The sequence below is a fragment of the Eubalaena glacialis genome, chromosome 18, assembly GCF_028564815.1.
Source record: "Eubalaena glacialis isolate mEubGla1 chromosome 18, mEubGla1.1.hap2.+ XY, whole genome shotgun sequence".
Taxonomy (NCBI): Eukaryota; Metazoa; Chordata; class Mammalia; order Artiodactyla; family Balaenidae; genus Eubalaena; species Eubalaena glacialis.
Window position 1 is genome coordinate 4,836,278 of NC_083733.1, and position 14,631 is coordinate 4,850,908.

A 14,631-nucleotide genomic window follows, 5' to 3' on the forward strand; every position below is an offset into this window, starting at 1 on the left:
GCTGCCCGCCACCTGCCTACCCATCCACCTGGGAGCCTCACCCCAGTGCCTGGCTGCACGGCTCTACATGCCCCCTGCCCACCTCCCTCCAGTGGCGTTAAACTCCCTCCCTCCTCTTCTTCTTGTCGAAATGCTCATAATGGGCATCACTTGTTGAATGATTACTAGGCACCCCGCAATTGATTTTTTAACATTTTATTTGGGAAACGTGTCAAACTGACCAAAAGTTGCAAAGAACAAAAACAGTACATAGACAACTCCAATACGCCTTTTAAGAAACATTTGGCCCCATTTGTTTTATCGTTTGCTCTCTCTATTTTTTTATTATCTATATAGTATGCTTTTCTGGACCATTTGAGAATAGATGACTATATCATGGCACTTTGCTTTCAGAACTTTAGAAGGTAGTAACTGGAAAGCCTATCAGAAGACCATCGGTCCAAGGATTCCCAGCCAAGAGTTTCCACAAGGGGTTTGGGAATCTCTGGAGATGATACGAAACAAAGCACGTGTACGTTATGTGCATTTCAGAGTGCAGTGTTCAATGATTTCATCAGGTCTCAAAGGAATCTATGACTCCTCCCCCAAGTAAAAGAATAGAAGCTCTAAGGTAAACCAACTCCGTTTTAAGATGGAGAGCCCAAGGAGACCAGAAATACTTTGGTACGTAGATCCTAAGAATAAGGATATTCTCTTACAAAGCCATAATGCAGTTACCAATGTCAGCACGTTTAACTTGGATGCAATATTTTAAGCTAATCTACTGCCTGGTCCACTTTTGTCAGCTGACCTAATAATATCCTTTATAGACTTTCCCGTCTGGGACAGGGTCCAGCATAGGCTTGGAGGTTGCATTTCCTTGTCTTATCTCTTTAGCCTCCTGTGATCTGGATCTTTCCACAGCCTTTCTTCGACATAGATGACATGGAAATTTGGGGTGAGTATAGACCTCTCCTTATTTAGTAAAACATGCCTCATTTTGTGCCCATCCCATCTCCTTGTGCTTAGATTGAGGCTGTGCTTTCCTGGCCACACACTATATCCGTGAGGTTGTGTCCCTCTCAGGGTATCACATCTGGGGGCGCCATCACCGGTGACATAAAAGCCCTTTATTTGGGAGGTGACCCCAGGAAATGCTGGCAAGGGAGTGGAGAGTGAGAAAGAGAAAGAGAGCAGGAGAGTGGTGGCCGGGCCCAAGGCATTCAAATAAGAAACAAAATTAACCCCTGCTCCCATGCAGGCCGGATAGAACATGCCAGATGGCCAGCAGTGCATGGACCCTTGGCGCCTCGGTGAGGAGGAGAGAGGGTCCGCCTGGCAGGTGACCCCATCCCCGAGGCTCAGAGCAGGTCCTCACTCTCCAGCAGCCATGAGAAGGGGACAGTCCCTTGCCCTCCTGACCCTGCCAGCCTGGGAACCAACCGCCTGCCTCACAGATTCTCAGAGCTAAACGGTCCTTACGGTCACTGGGCCCAACCTGCCCCTTTTATGGGTGTGGACCCGGAGGCCCAGGAAGGGGACGTGATGGGGCAGGTCACACGGTCAGAGGCGGCAAAGCCAGGGCTGGCAGGCAGCACCCACAGCTCTAAGCCTCCTGACCCTCGCCCAGCGCTGGGCTCATCCATCATTTGACATCTAACCAAGGGGCACCGCCGGGAACACAATGTCAGTTAAAAATAAAAAAAACAAAGGGACGCCGCTGTCCCCACCAGCCCTGTGGCTCTGGGGCCATCCAGAGCAGCCCAGCTGAGGCTGCATGAGCCCAGCCTCCCTGGCTGCCAGCTCCAGGTGACGCGCAGAGAAGGCACATGACTTTCATAAATCACCTTTCCTGCAAGGGGGACAAAGGGAAAAAAGCATGAAATTGGGCGCCCTGAGGTAAAATTAGCCAATCTTGCTGTTCCAAAGGCTTCCATTGTACTCGGTCAATGACTGGCTTGAAATAAGATCCCCTGGGAAACTCAGCAATTTCATCTGGCGCCTTCCTAACCAAGCTTTCCGGGGCTCCCCCCCACCTTGCAACTCCTAGAGAAACATTAAACTGTACTAAGAAGCGATAAGTGGCTGCTCTGGTGTATTGGGGCAGGTCTAGCCTCGGGGACTGCTGGGGCTGACCTAGGGGTGTCGGAGGAGGTCGGAGGGTCCCCCAGGTGATGGGTGGCAGGGGTCAGGGCTCACCAACCCCTGGGCTGTGGCCAAGTCAGAAGTTGGAAGGGCAATGTTTAGTTTCTGGGGCAGTGTTTCTTAAATGCCTGCCATGTGCCAGGCATTGTTCTGTCAGCAAGACAGATGCTCCTGTAGACCTGGGTAGAGGGGAAGAGTGGGGTAGAGAGGGAGACCAAGGATATGTCAAGAAGGAAATAAATAGGACAAGCAGAGCCTGTGATAAGTCCTAGAAGGGAAGAGGGCAGAGTGGTGATGGGACTAACCATACGTGGCACCGGCCCTGAGGAGGTCTGCCCTGGTTCTCCCAGATGTTTGGGTTCCCCCAGAAGCAGACCCCGAGGCAAGGATTTACATGCAGGCAGTTTATCTGGGAGATGAACTGAGCCAACACTATACATTTTTAGGACACACCCACAAATATCACTTAGAAATATTTTGTTTCCAAGGACAGGAATCCCTAATCAGACTTCATTAAACAAGCAGACAAACAAAAGGAGACTTATTGGTTCTTATAACTGACAATACACAAGGAGTTCAGGTGTGGTTTAATCCACATTCTCTAGGTCTTTCTGAATGCTTCTACAGGTCAGCAAAAAAGAGCTCACAATAAAATGGAAATTTTCAAAATGTCTTCTAGAGCCGTATTTTAGAACAGGGTCTCTGTTCTTTCCCTCTAACCCACTCCTGTAAAGAGAAGATACTATCATTCATTCATTTTACATTCAACGCTTGTTTGTTGGGCATGTTCTATGCGGGAGACCTCAAGGAGGGGATGGAGAGAAACAGACAACAGGCTGACCTCCGGGAGCTGGGAGCGGCCAGGCCCTATGACAGCCACCAACGATGACTGCTAACATTGGGAACAGTGCTCGGCACATTTCTCAGTTCATCCCACCATGACCCTGCAGGCCACGCGTTTGTGACCGATTTCCCAGGTGGGGAAACTGAGGCTTGGAAAGGTGGAGTAGCCCCTCGGCCGCTGGGTCCACACCTGTGCTCAGCGGTGAAGACCACACACGGGGAGGGGTCCAGGGCAGACCCCCGGAGCTTGGAGCTGCAGGGAAGGGAAGGTGGGCATGACGGCAAAGGCGTCGTGAAGGAAGCGGCATTTGAGCTGTGCCCGGCTGGGTTACGTCACCTCCCTGCTCAAATATGCTGTTGTTGGCAAAACTTCACCCAGAGGGGATCGGGCCAAGAAGACATTAACAGGCTCTCCGTTTCAGAAGCAGCCTTCATCGTCACCCTGCAATCATAAATAAGCTGAGTCAAAGGAACTGAGCGAATACTGTGTAATAGGGACTGTCTTGGGAGGGGAGGATTGGCCAGGCAGATTTATGCAACATGGGGACAAATATTACTTACTGGGCAGAACACAGCAGAGTTAATGTCATTCTGAACAACTTGTTTACCCACTGATTATGTGATTAATGAATATCAAAAGGCTCGTTGCATAGAACTGCTGTTTGGAATGGCTGGTATATTTCTGGATGTAGTCACCATTGCAGGACAAAAAGGAAATCAATTTAAATGCCCTCCAGGGGGAAAAAAATGTGTAATAAATGTGCTAATTAATAGGCTTGGCTGTTTTAAAAATCCTCTCCATCCCTGAAAAAAATAACCATGAGAAATCATTATTTCAAAGCTGGCCTAAGTTTGTTTTCTTTTAAATAACAACACTGGTAAATAACCTCGCTGTTTTCTCAGTTAAAGAAGAAGAAGAAAAAAAAAAAAATCAGCGCTTACCTGGCTTTGGAGACCCTCCATCCGGGTCCAAACTTCCCTCTGCCCTTCCTTTGCACATGAGCATTCCTGGACACCTGTCCTGCCTTTGGCAGCCACTCCCACCTCCCCTAGCCCCTTTCCCGCCCTCTCCCAAGCCCGCCAGCCCGCAGCTCTTTCTCTCTATGGCAAAGGCTGCGTCTCCCACCCTCGTGGCCATTAGGAAAGAGCAGAGGAGAGATGATCGGAGCCAGGAGGGAGCTCCTGGAACCATACGGTCCAGTCACGGTATAAAAGAGGTCGGGGGTTCTGTCCAAGGTCACAGAAGCAACTCCAGTGGCAGCCCAGGCGGTGAGTGGGATTGAGGGGCTTGGAAGTCAGGTGCCTGGACAGGCACCGCAGCTGCATCCTGACCCCACGTGCTCTTCTGGAGGCTACCCAACTTCACCTTGGGAGTTTTCTCACCAGTAAGCGGGGCAGCGACAGCATCTACCTCTTCGATATGACAGCATCTGTAAAGCCTCGGGTGCAGGGCCTCCAGAGCCTCTAGCCTGTCAGCTATTTCCTCTGCCACCACGTCCCCTCGTTGACAGCGGCACTGGTTGAAAGGGAGAGAGCACGGGCCCAGCGGACAGGCAGAGGGAAAGCCCAGCCTGAGGCCGGATGGGCTGGAGGAGAACAGGCCACCTGGGCTGGCCTTCCAGTTATTTCTCCAGATGAGTCGACCCGAGTGCACCGAGGTTAAGCGGCAGCCGAGGCCACACACACCCGGGGCCGGGAGGTGGCTTGCAGGGAGGGGATGCTATCTCAGGGCTCCATCACCTGCTCCGGCCTGGCCCAGCTTCCCAGCCCACCGGGGAGAGCAGTCTGTAGTTGTGAACCCTGAAACTGCTGGGGGAGCAGGGAGCGTCCGGCCACGGGGTGTGGGGCTGGGGGCTGGCGTGGTCCTCAAGCCCCCCCTGGCCCCAGGTCCCCAGACTTCAAAGCTGCCTGTACTCCTGCTCAGCGGGCCCTGCCCAGGCTGGGGTGGCGCCCAGGCCTGCAGACCCGTGCGTGGGTGTGTGTGCACGTGTGCGTGTGTGCACGTGTGCAGTGTACAGCATCTTCCCTCCACACCCAAGGTCCCTGGAGAGCCTGGTAGTCCCCACAGACTCACTGCAGCCCCCCGAGGAGAAGTAAGGAGACCCGCCCACCTGGCCTGAGAGGCAGGCTAGGCAGCCCCCATCCGGCAGGCACAGGGGCTCGGGCGGTCACAGCCTCAGCCGGTGTGACAGCTGGGGCGGCCCGGAGAAAGCCTGGGCTCAGCTCTGCGTGAGCCTCCTGCTGGCGCCCAGCGCTGCCCCACCCACTCGCGGGAACCCAGAGGACGCGGAGGGCAGGAACTGGGGCTGCCGCCCGCCCGGGGCCCACCTCTCCTCCCAAAGCCACCCTTCCCGGCAGCGGCTGGGCCGACCCAGCTGCCTCTACGGGCCTCGTGGCTGCCACCTCTGGCCAGGTGCCACCCTTCTCCCCCTGCCCTGCCAGGCGAGCCCTGGGAAAGGAAGGAGACCAGGGAGGACACGCTCCCACACCCGCCGCCAGAGACACCACACCGCCGCCCCCAGGCGCGCAGGCTGGGCGACGACGCAGTGATTCTGTGAGGAGGGCTCCAGCCGAGCCCTGGCCACCACAGGGGCTTCTCCCTTCACAAACCGAGGGGCTACGGCTCCCCTCTTCCCCGCCAGAAAGCCGACAACACACGGAACCACCAGAAACAGCTTCTTTATTCAAGCCCGAATATGTAGCCGCCCCACCTCTCCAGCACGCCAGGCCCTCCCTCCACCCCCAGCTTCACCCTGTGCCCCCGTGCATCACCCTCCCCCGCCCCGTGCCCCCGCCCAGAAACGGCCCTCCTCCAGCGGGCTCTGCCTGGGCTCAGGGACCTCGGGCCCGGACGTCTGTTTCAGTTTCTGAACTTGCCCACCAGTGGTTTCGAGGGCCAGGCCCCCAGGCCCTGCTGGTCCAGGAGGAGAGACAGCTGCTGGCGAGCCTCCTGGTAGGGCCCAGCCTAGGGCGGGAGATGAGACGGTAGAGAGAGGATGCCTGCTGGGGGTGCAGGAGAAAGGGGGGCTGCGGGGCAGGGAAGCGGCTGACCTTGGCTGCCTCATAGGTCTTCAAGGCCAGGAGGTGGGACTTCCCGAGAGCACGGGCAGTCTGGCGGAAGGCCCGGAGAAAGGCAGCCTTGCAGAGGCGGGACGGAGGCCCCAGGGCAGCGCTGGGGATGGAGAGAAAGGGACCGAAGTTCGGGGGAGGGCAAGGAAGGACAAAACTAACAGGCCCGCTCCACGCCCCTCACACCACCTCCACGCCGTGACAATCCGGGGGGGTCACGGGGTGGGTCACATTACCGGTAAGAGGCTGGCGGCTAGATGCTCCCTCTTTCCCCACGGGCAGGGGGCCGGGGACCCCCACCGCCAGGCGCCCCTCCCGCCGCCCCCGGGCCCCGCTCACTCGGCCTTCACACGCCCGGTGGCCACATCCACCACCTCGACGTCAGGGTCCCCCAGGCTCCAGTTGAGGCTCAGGCCCTGGCAGGTGTTGGAGGGGGGGTCGGAGGGGGCCACTGAGGGCCCCTCAAACAGGTGCAGCGTGGTCCGGGTGTAGGGGGGCGGCAGGCACGGCCCCAAGGCCCTGTCGAGGCCGGGCCGGGCGTGGATGACCCTGCCCAGAGCCGGGGTGTTCTGGCAGGGGTCGGCTGTGGGGGCAGAAGGCCCAGGACGAGGCCTGAGTCTCCGCCACGCTCCCCGCCCTGCCCCAGCCTGCCTCAGCCCTCCCGCCCTCGGGCCTCACCCAGGACCAGGCTGCTGGCGTAGACGGGGGGCAGGAAGTGGGCCAGCAGCGCACCGCCCAGCCCCAGTACGGCCCAGCGTGCCAGCTTGTCGCTGGCCGAGAGGCAGCCCACGTGGGTGTCGCGGAGCGCAGGGGCCACGTAGCAGACGGGCTTCAGCCGCCCCTGGATGTGGGCCTGCAGGCGGAGCAGGCGGCTGTGCGGGAGGCCGCCCTCCGAGGCTGGCGGGAGGCTGCAGAGGACGTGGGGCTCAGGGCTGCTCTCCCCACCCGCGCCCACACGGCCCTCCCTGGGCGCGCCACGTACCAGATGTCGTGGGCAGCTCCCTTGGGGGTGTTGCTGACGTACAGGTGCAGGAAGATCCGGGGCTTGAGGGCGAAGGGGGGCCCGGACCCCGGCTGGGCGACCACCACAGACCGCTCCTTGCCCTTGGGGCCCCCCTGCGTGGCCAGCAGGAGCTGCCGGAACAGGAACCTGGGGGCGGAGGGAGCGGCAGCTGGGGCGGCCCGGCCCGCCCGGGGCGGCCGCAGAGGGTGCCCCCGACCCCTCACCTCAGCAGGGCCCGGCGGGCCACCACCAGCCCGTGGCAGTCGTGGAGCTGTCGGCCCGAGAAGTCCAGCCACCTGGCACAGCTGCCACCGCCGGTGCCCAGCGCCACCAGCTGGTAGATCTCTTTGGCGTGGCCCTGGGCGCCCGGGACCTCTGCGGGGAAGGGGGCAGAGATGACTAGACTGAAGCGAGAGGCCCAGGGGCCTTCCGAGGTGAGGGGCAGGGCCAGCCCTACCTCTCTCCAGGATGACTGCGGCCACAGTCCCCTTGCAGGCCCAGTACTGCGAGCTCGCGTCCACCAGGCGGTCAAAGCCGGCGCTGACCACGGCTGCGCAGCGCTGCTCGTGGGTCAGGATGTTCTCTGCGGGTGAGGGAGAGGGCGGAGGTGGGGGGCCCACAGGCCACGCCCCTCCCGTGCCAGGGGTCAGGTCAATGGGGGCCCACCTACCGATGCTCAGGGGGGCGAGTGGAGGCCGGCTGGCGGTCTTTGGGGTCTCTGGAAGACAGACAAGGGGCGGGCTGCCGTAGGTGCTGGGGTCTGCCCTCCTGTCCTGTGCCCTTCAGGAATCCAAGAAGTCCCACTGGCAAGCGGTGTATGTGTGTGTGTGGGGGCGTCATCCTCCAGAAGCCGAAAGTTCCTGGGCTGCCCCCAGCAGTCCCTGTCCCCAGGGACTGCTAACGTCCTTCAAAGGACGTTAGGGCCGGGGTCAGCTCACACGGCCCCCCCCCCAGCTCCCTGCGGGCCGGGTCCTGATGCCCAGATGGTCTCCGCAGCGACTCACCCCTCCCCACACACATGCACCCGCCCCCGCCGGGGCTCAGGGCCCTGGGTCACCTGCCCCTGTACCTGGGCTCTCCAGCCGACGCTGGATGTAGTGGAGGGCAGACAGAGCTGCCTGCTGCTTGGCCTCTGGCTTATTGTAGGCGGTGCCCGCAGGGCAGACCACCCCATCCAGCTCCACGGACACAGAGAAGGGCAAGCAGGGGTCTGGGGAAGGAGGGGCTGAGAAGTAGCACCATGCACCTTATCCTCATCATGGGCCCTTTCTAGAAGAGCCATGACACCTGCCAGTGAGGATGACAAGGAGACAGGCCTGCTGACCTCCACCCAGGCCATGCCCACTCACAATCCTCACTAGCCCCTCTGAAATAGGTCCCTATGACCCCACTTTACAGAGGGAGCACACAAAGGGCAGGTAGTGTGCCCATGTGGTGCCAGGACCCACATCCAGGGCTACACTGTTCCCAGGATGAAGGTCCCCTGTCTTTCCCCAAACACATAGCTCTATTTGTTTTCTACATTTGAAAGGGTCATCTTCCAAACACTACCACTTCAGGTGTTACTTATGACACAACAGAGACAGATGAAAATCCTAGAACTGGGATCACTTGGTCAAAGGGCATAAATTTATTTCCGTTCGCGGTATTTACTGGCACCTGCTGCTAAACTGGTTGCCCAAAGGTCTCCCTTTTAGAAGAGAACCCACATTTCAGTACCCCTCCCTAGCACGGAGATTCACCTACTTTAAAAGGGCATCAAAAATGCCAACTAGTAGATGCAGAAGGAAGGCTAGCATCAGGAATCCACGGCAGCCAGCGGGGTGACAATTAAATCTGGCAACAATCATCAAAGGATGCTAGAACCACGAGGGGACGGTGTTCTGGGGAACAGGATAGTCACACCACCTGGAGATGCCCCCCTCGGATGACTGATGACGCACCCAGGGGGAAGTGAAGACACCTGGCAGACGCCACCCTAGTCAGGCCCTCCCAGCTGACATCCCAGGGGCAGGACAAACAGATCTCAGGTCTGCTGGTGGGATGCACAGCCAGGGGCACAAGGTTTCTACAGGCGCTCCTGCTGGTTACGCATCACCTGAACCCAATCCTGAGGAAACAGACCCAAGTGAATGGAATTTCTACAGAACAACCGGCCCTTACTTTTCAAAGACATCAATGTCCTGAAGCCAGAGACACTCCGAGGAATTGTTTCAGATGAAAGGAGATTAAAGAGGTGTAAGAGCTAATGTGATAGGTCATGCTGGCTTGGGAAAGAATGCCCATTATTGTGACCAGTGGCAAAATTTGAATGTGAATGGTAATTAGCTAATAGGATCATACCAATGTTCAACTTCCAGAATTCGATCATTGTACTGCAATTATATAAGCCGATGTCCTTGTTCTTAGGAAATACATACTGAAGTGTTTAAGGAGCAGTAAATCAGTGTTCAGATTGTGCACGACAAATTAATGTGGATATTTATATATAAATATATACAAGGGAGGGAGAGAGAGAGACGTACACAAAGTAAGTGTGGCAAATGTGAACTGCAGAATCTGGGTGAAGAGTTTAGGGGAGCTCTTTTATACTATTCTTTGAAATTTTACCAAAATAAAAAATAAAAATGACTGAAAATATGCCTACGCATGTAAACAGTGGAAAGGGGGACCTTAGGCAGAAGGGAGGGGCAATATTACCCAGTGGTTCAGCACAGGCTCTGAAAGCAGACTGCCCCCTCTCGGCTACGGCCTCTCTGGCCTCAGTCTCCCCATGTGTGAAGTGGTGGTAACGGTATTGTGCTCCCTCGAGGAATACTTGTGAGGACTCGATGAGTTACTGTCTGAAGGCCTTCAAACAACACCTGGCCCATCATCCAGAACTCATGAATGTTAGCTAGCATCATTGCTGTTGAATCGATTGCCTTATTTCTGTATTCCTGATGCTCTGGCATTTGGGGATTTGATCCTGGAGAGACCGACCCTCCCAGGGCTAGCTAATTCCTCGACATAGCAAATGAGTCCCCTGCAAGCACGCCCTTTCATATAGAAACCAATGAATCCAGAGCTCACACCCCAACCACCAAACTCTCACACAAGCCAATGCTCCCCATACCCTAAATCACCCCCCAGGTCAGGTACTAGACAACTAGAAACCAACCCCTAACCCCTAAACTTACTGTCTTGCCTTCCTCAGTTCTAAACTTACTCTGCATTCCTACCCTGCCTCAACCATTCTGTCCCAAGAAAACCCCAATAAAGGCTCTGGGTTGTGCTCTCCCCTCTCCTCTACCTCCTGACCACCCCCATCCTTTCCCACATGGTCCGGCATGGCAAGCCGTGCCTCCTGTTTCTAGGGATCTGTACTTTTTCCTTCACGGCAATCATTCTCACGTCTGCTGTCTTACCATACCTGATTAAAACAAATCCCGGGTAGATTTTTAATACATTATCTCTTTTTGAGCTGTTCTGTTGGGGTTCTCCTAGGAGGTTTTACAAATGCTCCCAAAAGCTTAAGGGATGATTCTCTTGCTGCCTCATGAGAAGCAGGGAATGTGCTGGCTTAAAGTTGGGAACCTGAATTTAGGACCTGGTGTATTGCTCTTGGGGAGGGCAGGGGGAGGATTGTAATGATTACATCTCTTTGCAGTGTTGCCATCATCAAGCTGTGTTTGATAATGTCTTTGACTTTGGGGCTGGCCCTCACTCAGGTATCTCCTCTCCAGTGCTGGCATGGCAACTCTAACTGTATGTAACTGGCCCTCAAAAAAGCCTGCTGAAAGGCTGGGGTAGCTTGAGGCAGGTCCTTTAACCAACCCAAGCTTCAGATGTGGCCATGACCTGCCAGTTAGAAATCTGATATACCTGGTGCTCCTGGCACCACGCTGCTCACAGCAGGGCCTACCCTCGGGCACCAGGCTCAGGCCCAACTCACAGATCTCCTGCTTCATTTGGGGTCGGCCCAGGGCACACAGCCCGTCCCAGCCTCCTGGGCCTCACCTGCTGTTTGGTCCTCTCGGAAGATCAGGGACACTCCCAGACTGGCCGCGCACTGAGTAAGCAAGGCCACAGCCTGGCCCGGTGGCGGGTCTTTGAGCTGCAGGCCCAGCTGTCTGGCCGCCGTCGGGAATTCCCCGGCGGGCCCTGCGGACGGAAAGGAGACCTTCGGGGACCCCCCCATCCTTCCCCTCGAGTCTTCCCGTGCCCGGGCTGCCCCCAGTTCCCGGGCATGGGCCCCCACCCCAGGCCCACCATGCCCCGTCGCCGAGGCCTGGAGCTGCCCGCCCTGCTCGGCGTCGTCCAAGTTGGGAGCGGGCGCGGTCTCCCAGGGGTCTTGGCCCAGGCTGGCCGAAGGCCTCCTGGGGCTGGGCCCGGGGCTGATCTGCAATGACGCCGCCAGGCGGGGCTTCCTGCGGGCACCGGTGTCCGCGCCCAGGGCTGCGCTGGCCTGTGAAGCCATGGCCGGATGCGAGGACCCGAGAGGACAGTGGGCACGTTCTCACGCCACCCGCGCCCTTTTACACGCGAGAGCGAGCTCGCGCGTGGGGAGCACGTGGCATGACAGACAGCGCATGGAGAGCTCCGCCTCCTACCTCGCTCCTAGCCAATGAGAGCCCATAAAGCTGTGGCCGACAGTGTGCCCAGCCAATGGGAAGGCCAGTCTCCCAGACCGTTGGATGTGGACTGAGTGGCCACCTGGCCAACATCCTACCTCCGGGGGGCGGGGCTTCAGGTGTGAGGTGGGGATCGGGCACTGGGCACTCCCATTAGCTTCTTCTCTGCCCTTGCCTGGTATTGGGGAGGCAGAGACCAGGGGAGGGGTCTGGGGACCCAAGTCGAGCACCTCACCCCTGCTCCCATCCTAGGATGCCTCCCAAATCACGCCACGTCATGCCAGGGTGCCCCCAGCTGCTTAATTGAGCTGGGCGGGGGCGGAGGGGCAGGGGGAGGCGGAAAGTCGGTCCTCTTTCGATAAATGAAGGTGTTTGCAATTGCAGCAGCCCCACAGAATCTTTAGGACCTACATTTAAAAACTGTTCGCCGTAGGCCTTCCTGAAACCAACTGTAAGTGCTCCATGTGTGTTCTAGCTAAAATTACTCATTTGGTACTGTCCACCCATCCACCCCCCCCCCCGATTTTTTTTTTTTTTTTCCAGAAGGGATTTTGGATTGGTTCCTAAAAATATCGCAAGACAACAATTCGTTAAGATGAGGGACTAGGGATGAAGGAGAGAAAACAAAAATAAAATGAAGTTAGGGATGAAGACAAGTTACACATGGCCTGCTACGATGCAACACAGTTGCTTGAAGGGGTTGGAAATTTTAACAGTCTTGGAGCCAGTGAATGGGAAAACGTGACCAATTATTCAGTTTACTGTCTGTAAGCTTTGTCACTCTTTCTGCTGCTGCTGGTTGCTACCTTTGGGTCTGAGAACACTAGCCAGGATTGGGGCAGTGTGAATACGGAGGCATAGGAGGAGCAGTTGGTAGAACCAGTAACATTTGACTTGGGAAGAGCAGCTGCGGGGAGCGGCATAGATTCAAACTCCCAAACGTTTCAAGAATTGGCATCAGGAATTATGGGGGTTTTTTCCTGTGTAGCCCAGAGAGCAGAATTATACCTAGTAGAGGGACAGCATAGCAGGTGTTCAGTAGTGGAATGATGGCTACACAAATCCACAAAGACTTCACCAGAGTCACCGAACCCAGAAACGTCACCAGCAGGAAACTGCACAAACAAATGGTGATATATTCAGACAATAGACTATTACTCAGTAATAATTTTTTTTTTTAAATAAACAAGCTACTTTTGTGCTCACAATCACATATGTGTGTTGAGTGAAAGAAGCCAGACTAAAAAGACTATCTTTCACATGATGCTATTTATATAAAGTTCTGGAGCTGGCAAAATTAATCTGTGGTGATGAGTCAGAATCATGGTAATTTCTTCAAGGAGGTATTGACTGGCAAGTGGCACCAGGGAATTTTCTGGAGTGATGGAAATGTTCTCTGTCTTGATCTGGGTGGTGGTTATGTGGGTTTATATGTATGTAAGAACTTGATGAGTCTACACTTAAGACTTGTACACTTTACTGCATGTTAAGTATATATCAGTAACAAGAGGAAAACTGACAGCTTGTTTATAGAAAGGAAAGAAGGAAGGAGGAAATGGAATTGGCCTCCCCGAGCAGAAGCTGGATGGGTGATGTAAATAGTGATGTGGGAGGCAAAGTAATGGTACCCCCAAGATGTCCACATCCTGATCGCCTCAGCCTATGACTATGTTACATCATATGGCAAGGGGAAATTACGGTTGCAGATGGAATTAAGGCTTCTAATCAGCTGAGTTTAAGAGAGGGAGATTATCTTGGATTATCTGGGTGGGCCCAATGTAATCACAAGGGTCCTTAAACCAGAAAGAGACCGAAGAGTCAAAATCAGGGAGATGGCCTTGTGAGAAAGATTCAACTGGCCATTGCTGCCTTTGAAGACGGAAGGGGGCCATGAGCCAAGGTATGTAGGCAGCTTTCAGAGCTGAAAAAGGCAAAAAAAAAAGTCTCCCCCCAGCCTTCAGAAAGAAACACGGCCCTACTGACACCCTGATTTTAGCCCAATGAGACCCACTTCAGGCTTCTTACCTCCAGAACTGTATGATGTTTTGTTGTCTAAAGCCACTAAGTTTGTGGTAATTTGTTACAACAGCAATAGGAAACTAGTATGAAAGGCCTTCAATTTTTTTGGCATACATACCCCTAAAATAATTTTGAAAGACTATGTATCCCCCAATTATTTAGTCACACGGAGTTACGAAAGGTGCAATTTCTAGTTTATTATATATTGTAATCATCTTTCCAATATGTTTTCACCAAAACCATGGAGATGCAGACTTAGCTTATTCCATTTATGAAAAACACTCTCCAAATGATTTAATCGTCAAAGCTTACTCTCATAGACAAAGCACTCAGCTAAAATGGAATTACTTCTCATCAGAAACAGTCTGACTTAGCTTTTTCTTTTTTTTAAAATAAATTTATTTATTTTATTTATTTACTTTTGGCTGCATTGGGTCTTTATTGCTGCACACGGGCCCTCCCCAGCTGCGGCAAGCGGGGGCCACCCCTCGCCGCGGCGTGCGGGCTTCTCACTGCGGTGGCCTCTCCAGTTGCGGAGCACAGGCTCCAGGCGCATGGGCTTCAGTAGCTGTGGCACGCGGGCTCAGCAGTTGTACTCACGGGCTCTAGAGCGCAGGCTCAGCAGCTGTAGCAACGGGCTTAGTTGCTCCGTGGCATGTGGGATCTTCCCGGACCAGGGCTCGAACCCTTGTCCCCTGAATTGGCAGACGGATTCTCAACCACTGCGCCACCAGGGAAGTCCTAGCTTTTTCAATTTAAGTAAATGTATTGATACTTTCGCAGAAGAGCCATCTCATTCATGCCCTCTTCCATTGATTCAAATATGCATGAAGCATCTTCTAGCTGTTTGGGATACATCAGTGACCAACACAGACAGAAGAATCCCTGCCCTCATAGATGGACTTCTGGATTCTGTTTCTAAGGTAGCTGAGAAGGCTGACCTAGAGGTTGAAGTCTCAG

The 14,631-nt window shown here is 55.1% G+C and overlaps 1 protein-coding gene across 1 annotated transcript; it reads right to left on the reverse strand.

The window, feature by feature from the left end:
• Nucleotides 1–5,827: 5,827 nt before the first annotated feature.
• ADAD2 (adenosine deaminase domain containing 2) lies at nucleotides 5,828–11,498 on the reverse strand. The gene is made up of 10 exons (XM_061172414.1): nucleotides 11,039–11,498; nucleotides 8,109–8,249; nucleotides 7,710–7,757; nucleotides 7,497–7,622; nucleotides 7,264–7,414; nucleotides 7,019–7,186; nucleotides 6,715–6,944; nucleotides 6,376–6,619; nucleotides 6,019–6,139; nucleotides 5,828–5,932 (listed from the first exon to the last, which is right to left on the reverse strand). Exons 1-10 carry the CDS (start codon nucleotides 11,496–11,498, stop codon nucleotides 5,828–5,830), a joined length of 1,794 nt encoding a protein of 597 aa, XP_061028397.1.
• Nucleotides 11,499–14,631: the final 3,133 nt, after the last annotated feature.

Excerpts from the sequence above, each read along its gene's own strand:
- ADAD2 (XM_061172414.1), bottom strand. The coding sequence starts at position 11,498 with ATGGCTTCACAGGCCAGCGCAGCCCTGGGCGCGGACACCGGTGCCCGC. Across the intron at positions 7,623-7,709 it reads ACTCGCCCCCCTGAGCATCG|AGAACATCCTGACCCACGAG; the intron begins GTAGGTGGGCCC and ends CCTCACCCGCAG. Across the intron at positions 6,620-6,714 it reads CGCCAGCAGCCTGGTCCTGG|CCGACCCCTGCCAGAACACC; the intron begins GTGAGGCCCGAG and ends CTGCCCCCACAG.